Below are 15556 nucleotides of genomic sequence, written 5' to 3' on the forward strand. Positions count from 1 at the left end.
TATAGGCCAAAAGCAGTTTTCTTCAGATTTCTTTTGAACTTGTTTTTAGGTAACTTCATGAAAACGAGAAGGCTGTGTTCTCACGCAACAGATTAATCTGGTTATTAAATTAATCCATTTTCCGGGTTCCACAATGCACTGGAAAGGAGATAGATTTGTACACCTTTCAGCCGCCTGAGAGAAACCTACCTAAATGGTCGTTGGTCTAAAAAAAAAAATAATAGTAATAAAAATAAATAAAAAATAAATAAAAAATGGCCGGGTCTTAAGCTGATCTGATTAAGCAGGTTGTGTGAACACAGCCGCTCTGTTAAAAAAAAAAAAAAAGCAGTTTGCGGGAGCGGGAGGGATCTTCCAGCCTTTAAAGAAGCGAAACTACTCAGCTGGGAAGGGAAATGACAGTTAAGGGGAAAAAGAGACTCGCCCGTTGTTTCCCGAAGTGATGTGTCCAAGCTTCGCTATTCGAAACGGGGCTGTTCGCCTTACCTGCGTCCTGTCCTGCCCGCTACCTTGGAAAATCCTACCCTTTCTTGGGGAGGGAACAGTGTCAAGAGACTGTCATTTGACGCCTCACCGGAACTTAATCCGCTGGCAGGTGCCTGGTTGACCCAGGAGCTCACAAAAGCCTTTTCTTTTCCAAGGTCTCGGCTCTTTGGGCGTCTCATGCAGCGTATCTACCGCAGATGCACAGTTGAACATGAGTGTGTCTGTGTGTGGGTGAGGGAATCCCCTGGAAAAGACATCTACCCGGTACCCCCAATGAAGAAAAATCAGCCGCGGGTCGGGCTTGGCTTCTTGTTGGAAACCCCACTAAACCTTTTCAGCATTTTGCCATTTCTCAGCTCTCAACGACAGGGCCCAAGGATCCCAAACATTATAAATAGGGCAGACTTCGGCCTCATCCAGTGATGGGAACCTGGCCGGTCCCAAAAGCAAAGCTCCCCACCAAGGGCCGGTCTTTCTCTGCTCCCTGGATTTATGCTTATTATTGTGAAAAAGTTGATTGCGTCACTGGAGCATTCATAGCTTTTGCCTCGTCCATGCCTCTGGTACTACAAGACAAGCGAGAGACTCCTATGACACCACATCTGGCCATTGTCCTCCTCCCTCCGGCACGGGAAAGATTTGCTTCTTTCCCACCATGCATTAAATATTAAGTTCAAAATATCAGATAAATTGCTCCCCAATTTTCCTCGAGAACGTTTTAGGTGGGACTAGCTTGTATTCATGACTCTAATCTGTTGCACCCCAGTGGCTGGGGAAAGACTAGTCTTGCAATCCCGTGGGAGATGTTTTTAAAATTGCCCCTATTTCCTGCGTCTTTCCTCCCTACCCCACGCTGGCAAATATCCAGGATTCAGGGTTCTTACTTCCCCTAAAATGCCTTTGGTGAAGCAGTTACAGCGGGATCAGTACCCCTCCTCCTCCTCCTCTTCCGGGCCCTTTCCAGATGACCATCCCCACGTCCAGCCTTGCAGCCCTCCTTGTTTGTCTTCCCGTCCTGGCTGAAGGAAAGCCGGCTCATATTTATAGTTCAGCTCTCTATTGCCCTTGGCTGGACCTGACGTCAAGATGCTAGCCGGGTTGGGTGGGTGGGTGGATGGGGGGGGGGAACCCACTTGATCCAGCCGGCTCCTGAAACTGATCTTGAAATGAGAGAATAGACTCTACACAATTCCCATGGCCTTGACATAAGGTACAGCGATAAATATACACCACTAATGAGCAATTACCATATAATCACCTTCCAATTAGTTCGCATAATGATGAATTAAACATTCTAGCCGGCTGGATTAGGTTTCTTACTTTGTATATTATTTACGAAGGCTAGCTTTTGTCTAGCACTAACTATCGAATTAGATAGGGAATTTTCAGCTAGGGTTATTATCCATTCACTGCATGCCCTCCTTTGGGCTTTAGAAAGCATTATTGTTATTTACCTGATGTGGTCGTCCTTGTTGTTATTAAAAGAGCAGGAAACTTACTAAAAGGCCTTGACCAGCACATTCCTCTCCCTTCGCCTTCTCTGGAAGAGCGGAAGGAAGAGGAGAAGGGGTCTTCCATTCCGAGGGGCTGAAACCCCAAGCGTTTCTTATTGACGTCGTTCCCTTTGTAAAAGAGAAGTCGCAAACAAATTGTCAAAACACCGAGATCTCTCCTAAGGTTTGTAGCCCGTCCTTCTTTCAGCCCCAACTTGGGCTGGGATTCATTTTATTGAAAAATGTTGTTCCACGTCTCAAAGGCCAAGGGAGGTAAGAGAAAGCCCCTAGCCCCCATTCCCGGCCTGCCGGTGTGTGTTTTTCGGCTAATCCAATACTCCCCCCCCCCAAAGCAAGCTCTTTCTTTGAATTGGGAATGGGGAAAGTCCTTGTGATGCTCTCCTGAAGGAGGGTGCTGCCCAGTGTTTGGGATGCCCAGGAATCGGATGGGACACTTGGAGTTCAGAGCGGGCATTTGGCTTGGATATTTCGAAAACGGGGTTTATTCTCTTCGCCTCACTCACCTCCCCCCCCCCCGCTCCCGCCAAAAATCTGGTTCAGAATAAATGAGAAAAACTCTGTTCTTCAACTTGAAGCGGGTAAGAACCTGGTGGCATTTCGATGTTGAATCTCCAGGGGAACGTTTGCCTATTTCCGCCCCCCCCCCCCTTTCCAGAAGGACGCCTCATCCAAACGGAGATCCATTGTTTAAACTTCCGAAGCGCCAGGCTGGGATTTTAAAACATTCCCGGTTTTTTGGGGAAGGGGGGGGGGGAGAAAGTAGACCGAAAGCTCAAAGAAACCACGCAGCCTAGTCTTGCCTCTAATTTGGTGACGCTCAAGTTGCCTTGGGTTACTACTCCCATCATCTCCACGCAACCAGGCTAATGGGAGTTGTAGTTCCACCTCCCTGGAGGGCACCAAATTGAGAGTGCTGAAAAAGGGTACCCAAATGGAGCTTTGTGGATGCCTTCTAGTCATCTCCCGGTGGAACCAATCCGGGGGTGACTGGCAAAGTTAAGTCAATCTCTCTCCGGAGAGAGATGAAGAGCTCAATCCTAGGAAAGTCTTCTTAAAGGTAAGTAATCCCTGCTTTGGGATTACTTTTATTGGAAAGTGGGATAAAAACTTAGTAAGGAGAATAGAAGGGCACTCACCCTTTTCTCTCCCTGGAATCCGCAGTTAAAGGCACGAAACGTAGCTCTCTTTCGAAATGTTTGCTCCTTCTGTGGTTTTAACATTGGGCTATTGGACTGCCAAATACTTTCCAAGAGCCCCCCTCTCTGAAAAGGAAGCCCCCTGCTTCTCTCTCCCTCCCTACCCCTTTCCAAGAGTTTTATAGCCTTTTGTCCGATAAGTTGAAGCGGCTGTTTGACATGGCAGTACAAACTACTTCGGCCTGTTATTTTTCCAGATTTTGGCCGGTTCTGAATGTCGTTCTAATAAATCGGAAAGTGCCTTCGCTCAAGCTTTATCTTCCAGCTCCCCTCTCCACGAGTTAGACGAGAGACCCAATAATGCAGATTCCGAATAGAGTGATGGGAATTGGGGTCTGGAGGGTTCAGAAGACGTTCTTCAATCCCCACCATGCAATCCATAGACGCATACCACACACACACACACACACACACACACACACACACACACACACACACACACACACACACACACACGACAAGGACAGTGTGAATCAGGCAGATGCTTTACTTGGACCGCCAGAGCACGAGAGAAATTCACATGACAAAACAATGGGCATAAAGCATCAAGCTGCTTTCAAGTAAATTAGTAAATTAGATTATGGGAAGAAAAACATTTAGACAGGGGAGTAAGAAGACTAAGGTCTGATCTGAACTTTAAAAAGATGGAATGGGAATATTTGGAATTTTAAAAAAAAGTTCCTGGTGGAAAAATGAGAAAAAACTTTGAAAGTTTGCAAGTATCTTTCAACACCTCCTTATGCGGGGGGGGGGGGATGGGGAGGTATGTTCTGAACTCCGAAGCCATTAGCTGAGGACTGGCTGTTTTCTATTCGAAAGCTCTCTGGTAGAAGACACAACAGGGAATTAAAAGCGATGCAGGGATCCGGTTGAAAGCAATGGATGTTTCCAGCGATTTGCCTTTTTTACAAAAGAAAAAAAAGGAGGGGGGGGATGCACGGAAGGGGAACTCCCAGCAGAACATATCCACAAAAAGGCTTGTTACAAAACAGTTGAAGAAATGTTTCTATTCTGCTCTTGGATCTTAAGCAAAACAAGGCGGCGCGCATTGATATGGCAGTGTGTGCATGTGTGTGTGTGTGAGAGAGAGTTGTTGTTTTCCCCAAACTTGTAGATCGTGACTTTTCTAATGTTCTGCTAATATAGGAAGAAGAACCATCAGTGCAAACTCATCCCTTCCAGTCTTTTTCCAAGCTGGAGGCAAAGCCCCTGGGGTTGAATGGAAGTCATAGTTAAACGCCGTTGCTAGTTGTTTAACATTTGACAATAACTCCCCCCGATTTTTGAGGGGAGGGCTCCAACGTTACTCCTCTCTTAGATATGTAGGTGAAGCCGGAAAAGCGAAGGCGAGAACCCGGCGCGTCCGAGGTAGAAGCAGAATGCCCGTTGGAAGCTCCAGGCCGCCAGTAGGGGGCGTCTGCCGTGGAGGAGACGAATGATGTCATACGTCTCGTGACGTCATCGTGCCAGTGGCGTGAATTTGAGACTTATGCCTTTCCCGCTGTTAGCCCGACGATGACAGGATGCTCGTGCTTGTTACGAGACGTCCCGGCGCGCTCTCCAGGAAGCAAGCGCTGCTTCAGTCACTACTGCTGGCTTCTTTTACACAATAGGCTGCCAGACCGATGATTATGATTCAAGTGGGATGGGAAGTCAGCAACCTGCTTGCACTACTAGGCCGTCACATTAAGCCGCAGTATTAGTTTATTTATTTGGGTTGGGCGTGTGGTGCGAACGCAGTAATTGTGTCTTAATCTAGGCTTATGATTTAGCAAGCTGTGATGAAGAACAACTCGGCCTAGGATACTTTATTGGCAAACAGCACACCGGATCGTGTGAAGGATTCTCATTCGCCACTCCCTCTCCTGGAGGGGAAAAATGCTAATGTACTCCACTAGGTAGGCCAAGGGTAGGCAACCTCGGCTCTTTTATGTCTCATGGACTTCAACTCCCAGAATTCCTGACTCAGGAATTCTGGGAGTTGAAGTCCATGAGTCATAAAAGAGCCGAGGTTGCCTATCCCTGGGGTAGGCCAACATTCAGGATATTCTAACGGCTTCATAGTTGCCCAACTCGAGGGCCGGCCGGAGGAGAGGGGCATCCTGGCCGAGGCTCATTTCCCAGCGGAGAACTGGTGTCGCATCCCGGTTGAGAAGGCAGCGGTAGCGCACAGACAAGAGCCGATCCCCGGCGCGAAGTTGCGGGCTGGGCGGGGGGCATAGTATCCCCGCCCCGCCCTTATTTGGTCGCGGGGAAGGCCTGGGCCGAGGCTCCGCAAGAGCGCGCAAAAGAGCGCGCAAAAATTCCCCGGCCGCTTTCTTCTTCACCTTCGAGGGCCGCTGCTTGAGGATCAACCCCATCCAGCCTTTCCCGTACTGTCGGTTTGATTTGATCAGGTCCAGTGGAGAAAATAACCTTCCTCTAGTCTAGATGTTGTGAAGAATGGGATCTCCCCCCGCCCCCCGTCCTCTAGTCTCTTTCTCCTCCGTGTAGGCCATCTGTAGCCCCATTTACTCCCCCCCCCCACCAAGCACCCCGCTAAAAGCGGCCTTCCCTGGCCTGAAGGGCTTCTGCCCCCTTAACTGGAGCACTGGTCCTGTCTGCTTCCACCTCCCTCCAGTCCACTCCCCACCCCCCACATATCTGCCCTTTTCAAGTAAAGGTGGAGAAATTCTAAGTGCCTTGGGAGGCTAGGAAGTGAATCCAGTGAGATGCTGGCTGTGCTTAGGTCGAAAAGAGGATCCCGAAGCACCCATGGCTGCGTTTGCACAACACACTGGACCTCAGGTTATCGCCTAGATCACGGGTAGGCAACCTTGGCTCTTTTATGACTCATGGACTTCAACTCCCAGAATTCCTGAGCTAGCTAGTCATAAAAGAGCCAAGGTTGCCTACTCCTGTTCTAGATGGAGTTTAGTTTTGTGTTCTACAAATACAGCTCTTACCACGTGGATAGTACTGTGTGCACTCCTGCCAACCCAGGAAATTGGATTGACTGAACCAGTTACCGTTACTGGTGGAAACCAGCCTGACACCAGCACTGAATGGGACGGTAGAACCATTTAGACAAAAAAGTATTCTGAGGGTCTTATTTGCCCAACCATGAGGCAGGAACTCCATAGTCTGTTGTTTCATTTACATGGAAGCTCTGGGGAACAGAGGCCTTTGTCAGAGTGGTAGGTATGGGATTCAGCCTCAGTTTTAAACTCCTTGCACTCCCAAAATACAGTTTTGGAATAGCAAAGTATTGGGAGTGAATCCTTCTAGCTGTGGTCTGTTGAAATGTATATAATCTAAGAAACTGATGAAAACACTTCCACTGTATTAACATTTGATCATATTTTTTTAAAAAGTTACTAAAGGAAGAAGTTTATGGACTGTTGTAAAACTTGCTAGTTACTTAAATGTAAGATTGTCCTTTAAAGATATTCACAGTATCATTTGAAATCACCTGGTGGGACTTACATTAGAATGATATGCAGACAGATTTGCAAGGGACTGGTTCAGATAAAGAACAGTACTTGAATGTCACAGTAATATCCTCCTTTCAGATATTAGATGTGGAGTTCTTTAGGTTATAAAGATCTCTGGGAATAAATTCTCAGAACAAACATAGGTTTAGACGTAGATTTAAGTAGAGGCTCAGTTTTCCTTCTAATATACTAGTTTGGCTCAAGCAATGGCACTTAACTGTGGATTATTGACAAAGACACAATGGTTCTCTACTAAGCCATACCAAATCAGCTAGTCTATAATATCTCTGATCTGTAAGACTTCTTTTTGGTTTGTTTATTGCTAGACCCATTCCTAAGCATAAGCTGGGGTGTAGGGGTTGTGTGGTGCCAAATTGCTTAGATAGAAATTCAGTCAACTAAGAAAATAGCATGGGCTGCAGTCATTTTATTTAGGAGCTTGTGGCAGAGCTTCCCATTTTCTCTTACATCAACTCTGTAAAGGAGCTGGACTATGAGAGAGTCATTGGCCAAAGGCTGAGGTGAATATGGTACACATCATCATGATCATGATCTCCTTTCCTTATGCCCTCAACCTACATCTTCCCAAAGATTTAGTATAGTAAGAATTTAGCACCCCAAGTGAGCAAAGTTATGTCTGATTCTTAAATGCTGGCTGGGGATGATGATCCACTAGCAAGACCCTTAGCCTCCAAAAGGCAACATTGGATGACCCTTACAATACTGAACTGTGCTCCCCCTTCCCATGAAGTTTCTAGGGTAAATATTTAATCCACAACTGAATGGCAGGCTATGAAAAGTAATTCAGCTATTACTCTTCAGCATACATGCATACATACATATTGATTTAAACTTAGCAACTGTACCCAGACCACTGTTAAAAATATTTTAAGAACTGAAATTACATTTAGAAGGTAAGCTTGGATTCAGAAATGTGGCTTTTCAGGCAAGATCATTTTGAGGGTATTCCATTGAAATGTTCCAAGACCAGATCTGAGTGTTTAGTATGTCTCAATCAGGATTAAACTGATTTTATAGGATAGAGGTTCTCAGCCTTGGCAACTTCCAGATGCATGGACTTCATTTCCCAGAATTCCTGAAATTCTGGGGATTGACGTCCCTGCCTTTTAATATTGCCAAGGTTGAAAAATACTGATGTAGGATAAAGAAAAAAGTGAAAAGAACCAATAATTCTCTCACTTAGGTAGTTTGAATGGCCACCTGCTTTTATCACCATCAGGAAGGAATTAGGAAAAGGGCAGAATTCTCTCCTTTTTTTTTCTTGATTGTATAATGCTGCATATAAGGAAAACAATTGTTGGACAGAAAAGAGCTCCATAAACCAGGAATAATTCTTTTAAAGTAACCCAGTAAACTAACTGCCTTACCAGTGCAATTCTGACCTTGTTTTCCTACAAAAATAACATAAATACATGCAGTGAAATTAATCCACTCTGCAAGCAGCTATAAGTAGAGGAGTTCTAACTTTATGTTTTCTTGATATATTGTTTTGCTGGGCAAATGTGTTTGCACTATTGGGAATCTCCATGCATTTATGGCCAAGCAGTACGGCCCAGTCTTCAATAAATTAGGCCAAAGTTAAAGAATGCAGCAGGAAGCAGATAGTCTGATTTATCTTTCTCTGAGGGAGAGTGGCCAGATAGATCTAAATTGGTCAGGTCTCTAACCAGTTTATCTAGGAGCCATGAAGGGCGAGAACATGTGATTTGCGGATAACATCTGCCGTATGGCATCAAACTTAAATCTTTGCATAATAGTACATCATGGGGATGGGATTTCTGTGGAAGATCATTGGGAATCCTACTGTACTTCAAAGCAATTCCATTAAACATTATGGCAAATACTCCCTTCGTTTCTAAAGCCTTTTCTTTGTCTGTTTTCGCAAAGAATGCTGGACCATTAGCTGGGCAACAAAAGCCCGGATGATGTGGTTAATGTATGATTAAGTGCACCATGGGAACCCTAGAAAAGAAACGGTCCTGTTAACCTTGAATAAGTGTATCCTGAAAATACAGTTTAAAATGAAGAGGATGTAGTTTGGAGCATGACTATCTCATCATGTCCAGTGGCATGATTTAAATTAAGGTTTAAGTTTCTCTGAGTTTATTTGTGGCTGGGATTGCATGGTTAAGATGCAGCATAATGAAGGTTCACATAGAGGTACTTAAAGCACATGATCAAAACACTTTCCTGAATGATAGCATGTCAAGTTTGGTTTGGTCTAATGCTTAAGGCACCAGGCTAGAAATGGGAGACCATGAATTCTAGACCTGCCTTAGACATGAAAGCTAGATGGATGACATTGGGCCATTCACTCTTTCTTAGCTCAATCCACCTCACACAGTTGTTATTATGAGGAAAATAGGAAGGAGAAAAGGTATTAGGTATTTTTATTACCGATAAAATAAGATGCAGGCAGTTATGCATATGATTGGGCATGCAGTTGTAGACAGTTCAAAAAAAGAAATACAAAAATAACCATTCACATCTCAAGCTGGCAACATAAACAATTCAACTGACCTGTGTAGTATGACAGGAGAGCTATATCAGAACGGAAGCTATGTGTAACAAGTTGGAACATCTCACTGGTCAGTACTTTGCAGTTTCAGGTGACAGTATTATCTTCAAGTTTATTTTGTTCCAAGTTGGTTGCTTTAAGTTACTTACAGAGTGCTTTGGAAGGCAGAAATGTTTTTCCACTGGTTTTAATCACAGTGTAAGATATTAATTTATCACTGGTAAAATGGTTTATGTCACCCAGTGACAACAATGCCATTTTACAAGGTAGTAATGGATTGCATCCATGCAACATTTCAGGAAACATGCCAATTATACATCAAGAGAGTTTGGAATGCATTTTAGCCTGAAAGCTACTTTTAGCCTTTACTCTAGAAGTTGGGTGGCACTTGCATCTGTTAAATCAGTTGTTTCTCAAACTTGACAATTTTAAGATGTGTGGACTCCAAATCCAAGAATTCTCTAGCCAGTATGAGTTAAAACATTTGGCCTTGAGTGGAGAACATGCTCACAAGTGTAGTGAGGGCTAGAGCAACAGCTAAATAAGTTGTAATTAAATATATTTAATAACATTTCCTTCAATATATTTAATAACTTTGAGCCAGGCACTTATTACCATGCCTGGTGGATATGCCGTATCGCTAAGAAATATTGGTCCAAGATCCATAGATGGTTGGAAAAGATGATGAAACTACAGATAGAATTTAAACCGGAATTGTTTTTGTTAGGAATATTAAGACCTAATTATGGTAAAGAGAATGACTACTTGATATTGTATGTTTAACTGCTGCAAGGATAGCATTTGCCCAATTTTGGAAAAATGAGAATTTACCATCTGACTAGACTATAATTACCAAAATTTTAGAGTGTGCAGAAATTGATAGACATTAACAATTAGAAATGAAAGAAAAAAGATGATTCAATCTATTTTAGAACTTGGGAAAATTTTTATCAATGGTTAGAGACATGTTAGAACTTGAAGGATTCAATATTTTAGAATAGATGACTGATTTTTAATCGAGTTCTAACATTTTGATGATATGATTATTTTTCCCGATTTCCTGATTTTCATTTGTTACTTTTGTTTGTTAGGATTTTTTTGAGATTTTATTAGTAATGTTTACTTAATAGATCAACGTATTTGTTTACTAATTGTTTTTAATATGTTACAGTCTAAGCTTCGTTAAAAATGGTTGAATATGATATTTACTCATTATTATGATCCGGACAGTAGCTTGTTTATTGAAATAAGTGAAGATGACGAATGGGACTTCGTCGAAACGTCGCCAAGACACTTCCAATTTTACGTGGGAGAAAACCCGAATAACCAAAGATATATATATCTTCTATCTCTTATCACATGGCTTTAGAAGCCATTCCAATGCTTGAAGGGAGTTGTGTGTGACTCAACGTCCAGTTGTATATCCATCCCCATTGTAAAGGCAACTTTCCAGGCAGTCAGTTTCGTTCTTCCAAATAGGAGCCAGCAGCCTAATGTTCAGGATGATTCAGGAATGCCCACCTGAGCTATACCATTTCATAAGTTTCCAAAATAGTATTACTCTAAGAGCATGAGGCTTACCAAGGGAATAGTGGAGGATGCATCAGTTAAAGCAGGGTCAGGTTATTTGCTTTTTAAATGGCCTTTTTTTAAAAAAATGGAAATGAAATTCTTTCATAATATTGGAAAGAAGCCCAGTCCTTGAATTCTAACTGTATGAGAATAAGTTGGGGTCCCTCAGTTGTGAACCGAGGGCACCCTGAATGCACTCAGATGTATTCTTTAATACACATTCTCAAAGCACCTAGAAGCCCTCTCTTCCTTAATTGGCGCCATAGACGATTATTGCCTTGTGTTCTAACTCACTGCGTTTCCTTTGATCAGCTTAAAAGTGTGCAAAGAATGAATGCAGGACTTTCTTTATTCATGAAGAGAGTGTCTTCTCCTTCTCACGTACAATTAAAAAGGAACAACAGCCCAGCCAGGAAGGAAGAACTGGTGTCTATCTAGTACCAGGCATCTTCCTGTGGTCCAGAGCACCTCAAACAAAAAAGCCACTGGTCCCCCTCCTGTTTGGGAAAGGCAAAGCACAATGACACTGACTCAAAGGAGAGATGCCACTTACTCCTAGCTTCTGTTTGCATGAACGAAGAGACTGTTGGAGGGAGTGGGTGTATCTTCCCTTCCCCAGACTTAACTTAGCTCATGGGAAATATGGAAAGGGGGATTAGTTCTCCATCCTGACCCAGCCAAATCTAAGAGAGAAATAGCTACCTCGAAGCAGCCCAGAACTCAGGAAATGCCAGATCAAAGAAATGCATTTGTATCAAGGCACAGTGTGGCTATTTGGATAGAACATTTGCAAACCATGCCATGTGTCTATAGGCAAGCAGATGTTTGTGTATGCATGCATATGTGCCTGCTGAAGCTTCTCTTAATTCCTCCCCTTAGCCATTGGCAAATGACTGTAATTATATGTTTCTAGGGGGGAAAAAAAACCAACACAAAAAATGGCGTCAAATAATTTAAAGCAGTTCAAGTAGAAGGTCTGTCAATTCTTTAAGTAAATGATCCTGTGTTTATTCAGATGTTTCTCCCCATAATTGTTGTCTGGAGGGAAAAGCTCACAGGCTAAACCCCAGTCAGTCTCCCAGGCTCAGGAGGAGACGTTGATTTGGGGTTGATTTATTGAAACAGAGTGAAAGCAAAGAAGTGGGGGGGGGGCATCTTTTTTTTTCCCCCGTTAGGCTTAGGCAATGCATGGGGCTTTTGCCAAAATGAAAAGGGAAGGAGGACAGGGAGGGGAGCAAGGGATCTTCAGTTCTGTGGAATTGGCTTCAAACTGATCTGCCCCCCCCCTTCATTGTTTGAACAGGTTGAAAGTCTGATAATGAGGTTTTGATGAATCCTGAACAAATAGTCTTCCTCCAAACCTGATTATACTGTGCTGGGGTGGAGAGAGGAAGGGATTGGGAGACAAAATTGGAGAAAGCTGCTGCAAAGCAGTTGAGTGTCTGTTTCTCTCCATCCCCAAAATATCTTACGTATTTCATTTTTTTAAAAAAATAACAGAACTAAAATCTTCCAGCTAGAGTCTGGTATAGATGACAAACATTTTTAAAAGCTAAGATGATGCTCAATGCTAGGCACCAGAACTCAGTTGGGCTCTCAGATTTTTACCCCAACCCTATTGATAGTTTTCTAAGTTTTCTGAATTTTAGTAGTATATTATTTTTGTTGTTTGCAGATGGGTGGCTGGGCTGCTTCCAACTCGCTGTGGGAAAAGAGTTACACTAATATCAAAGAAATAGTGGAATAGAATCATTAAAAAAAGGATGTCAAAGAAGGGAAAAGTGAAATGTGAATGACAAAAATTAAAATAATGTTTTAATTATTTTAAATAATTCAATGGAATTGTTAATTGTCCAGTAGCAAGTTATCCCATAGTAAATTGGCCACGGCAAGTTGTCCCACTGTGAGTTGTCCATGGTGAGTTGCTCATGATGAGTTGGCCATGGTGACTTGGCTGCAGCATGTTGTCCCATTCTATGCTTCTGTGTTCAACAATTGGAATTCTGAGAGCCTTGCCGATGTGATGGAAATCATGAAGGAACTGAATTATTTCCAATCTATTTTCTGTCTGCTATGTTGATGCCTTTAGTCAGAAGGTCAGGAGTTTATGGCAGAGGGGGAGAGGAGCAAGGAGCTGTGCAGAAGATTATACAGTATCATTAATTTCCTAGGCATCAGTTACATTTACATAAGAATAACTCATTTATACTGTATATTCCAATTTGGGTTCTGTTGAAATGAGACAATTCCGAGGAAGAAATGTGAACATTTATTACAGTGTCTTCCCCGAAGCTAGCCAGACACAAAATCTTTCTTGGTCCTTCGCTATTAATTGTCTTGTTAATTCATGCCTGAGTTTACACAGGGAATGTGATTGACTGGCTGATGAGGTTTTATACAAAGGCCAGATTTCTCGACTTCTCAGCATTCATTGGTGGTGTAAGTCACAAACAAATAAAAAGAGCTCAGCACAGATTCTCTTTCTTTATTTCAGATGATTATTTTCCACTTAAAAGAAGAGCTAGAATGGAATGAAGGCCTCTCACTGGTGGATTCTGAAGACAGCAACGCAGAAAAAGCTCCTATCACAAAATGTTTGTAAACATTTTTATCGAGCAGGTTGAAAGAGGGAGCCGGATCTCAAAGACAGTCCTGAAGCCTAGTTTCTGTTCAGTGATAATACAAAGCAGCAGGAATCTTGTATTTCTAGTTCCCTTCAGTATATTTCAGCTATTTTTTTTTAGAAGTATTATAAACATCAGGGGCAGAAAAGATGCAGAAATCCTTAAGGGAGTCTCAAACTACTTATGTGTATAAGTGTTCTGGTGCCAGTCTTTTATTTATGTAACCCATGTGTATTCATTCCATTCTATCCACTTGATATACTGAATTATGTTGTTGGTAAAACTGCATGTCACTTTCAGCATCCTGTTGAGTTCTGTTCTTATGAATGTCGGATTCTGCTTCACACGGGATCCCTTTTTTCCTACCATTTCGAAGTGCATCTTTGATTGTATCAAGAGCAGTCAAACATGTAGACTGCAGTGAGCACTACTGAATTTCAACCCTAATCTGTCAAAAAAAAAAAAAACAACCCCCCCCAAAACCCCAAATGTGATTTTTTATGCTTAGTTATTTTTTTTGCGGGAGGGGGCAGGTTGGAGGGAAATTTATAGAAAAATTGGATGAGGAAACCAAGACAATCACCCATCAAAGAACAATGCTCAGAACAGCCTGGAAAAAGAGAAACAAGTGGATTTGGATTGGCCAGAATTTTGGTTTTGTTAACAGTATATTTTGTTTCGACCTTGAAACAAAATTTTCAGAACATTAGATTTTGTTTGGAGCACAGAACATTTGGAGGTTTGTTTCAAGCGTAGGACCTTTTGTGCACCGTTGTGTAAAAGATTTTACAATTATCTGCTTTTAATGCTGTAATAACCCTATCCTAATTTTCTCCTTTGAAAACTTATACATGACTAAAAGAGAGAGAAAAAATGACCCTGTCTTATGTCTTTTCCATTAAGTGTATTTGTTGGGTATTATAGTTCTTACATATTCCTGTCCCAAGAGTCATTTGTCACTTATGAAGGAAGTGATTCTCAGCAGGTTTCTTTGAATTAAAGACAAAATGTACGAGCAAATTGCACATATGGCTTTCATTGTTTCCATATTTGTTGAAGAATAACTCTATTGTGCTTATTAGGATGGAAAAGGAGCATATGAGTTAAAACCAGAAGTGTATTTTATCCCCAACTCCTAGAAAATGAATGATAAATCATAAGACTAAGGTCAGAGGGAGGGCTACAAAACCAGGAAAGGAAAAGAAAATAGACATTTGAGAACAAGATATTAGGAATTTTTAGATAGAACTTGGAAAGGAATATCTGTCCCTTGGCATGGTGCTAATCCATGCAGAACAGTAAATGATTAGCAGTGGCCTATTATTATGGTGAACTAGATTTTTTCTCTTATTTAATATTTATTTTATTTATCTACTTAAAAAAAAACCACCCTGGTTTCCAAATAGACTTGTGGCAGTTTATAGTCATCCCAGATAAACATAACAAAGATTACCTCTTGACCTTGAATGTTTACATTCTTCTATCTTGAGGGAAAAAGGGGGAAAAACACCTGAGAGAATTCTAAAAGCCACCTGAAGAAGACAGACAGACAGACAAGACAGAAGGAGGGTGTGAGAGGAAAAGAGAATGAGAGAGAGAATAGTAAGAAGATGCAATGTTTTGGATTTACAAAAACACTGTTTGGACCTGGGGCAAAACATGGATTCTAAAGTAACTTGAACCATAGCAATTTCTTCCTAAAAGGCCAATGCAACTTTGGTCTTGAGTGCAAACTCTTATTAAGAATGAAATCTGAGCTTCTTTCCCAAATTCCATATTCTACAACTTGGTCACATGACAGGGAATCATAACTTACATGTAGCTCTGATTGTGGTACACAGGAACAGTTTAAAGATCTTGCAAAAGGATAATGAAGTGCACGCCTAATAATTAGCTGAATTTGGAAGCTCCTTCCGTCTGACTCACTGGTTTCTTAGCCTCTGGCAGTCTTTTCCTGAGGCCATTCAAGGTTTTCTCTGTAGCCAGTAAGACTAGAAACTTTCACTGATATAATTAAAAGATTTTGTGAGATTGTTAAATCCTCAACCATAGGAACTACTTTTCTGCTTTCCATACTGCATATCTTAAATGCATACCATGCAGCCATTTGGCGTCAGACTTCTAGAACTTATGTAGTATCAGTTTTATCTGC

General features: G+C 42.1%; 1 protein-coding gene across 1 annotated transcript in view; it reads left to right on the plus strand.

Annotated features, from left to right (window-relative positions):
* The window catches only part of EMX2 (empty spiracles homeobox 2), a 32295-nt gene extending 17871 nt beyond the window's left edge, over positions 1-14424 (plus strand). The window contains exon 3 of the mRNA XM_039342156.1: positions 13275-14424. Coding sequence (XP_039198090.1) covers positions 13275-13382 — 108 coding nt within the window. The 3' untranslated portion in view covers positions 13383-14424. The remainder of the gene's footprint in view (positions 1-13274) is intronic.
* Positions 14425-15556: the final 1132 nt, after the last annotated feature.

Source organism: Crotalus tigris, unplaced genomic scaffold (assembly GCF_016545835.1).
Source record: "Crotalus tigris isolate CLP2741 ecotype Arizona unplaced genomic scaffold, ASM1654583v1 scf7180000017536.10889498, whole genome shotgun sequence".
In the NCBI taxonomy this organism is placed as follows: Eukaryota; Metazoa; Chordata; class Lepidosauria; order Squamata; family Viperidae; genus Crotalus; species Crotalus tigris.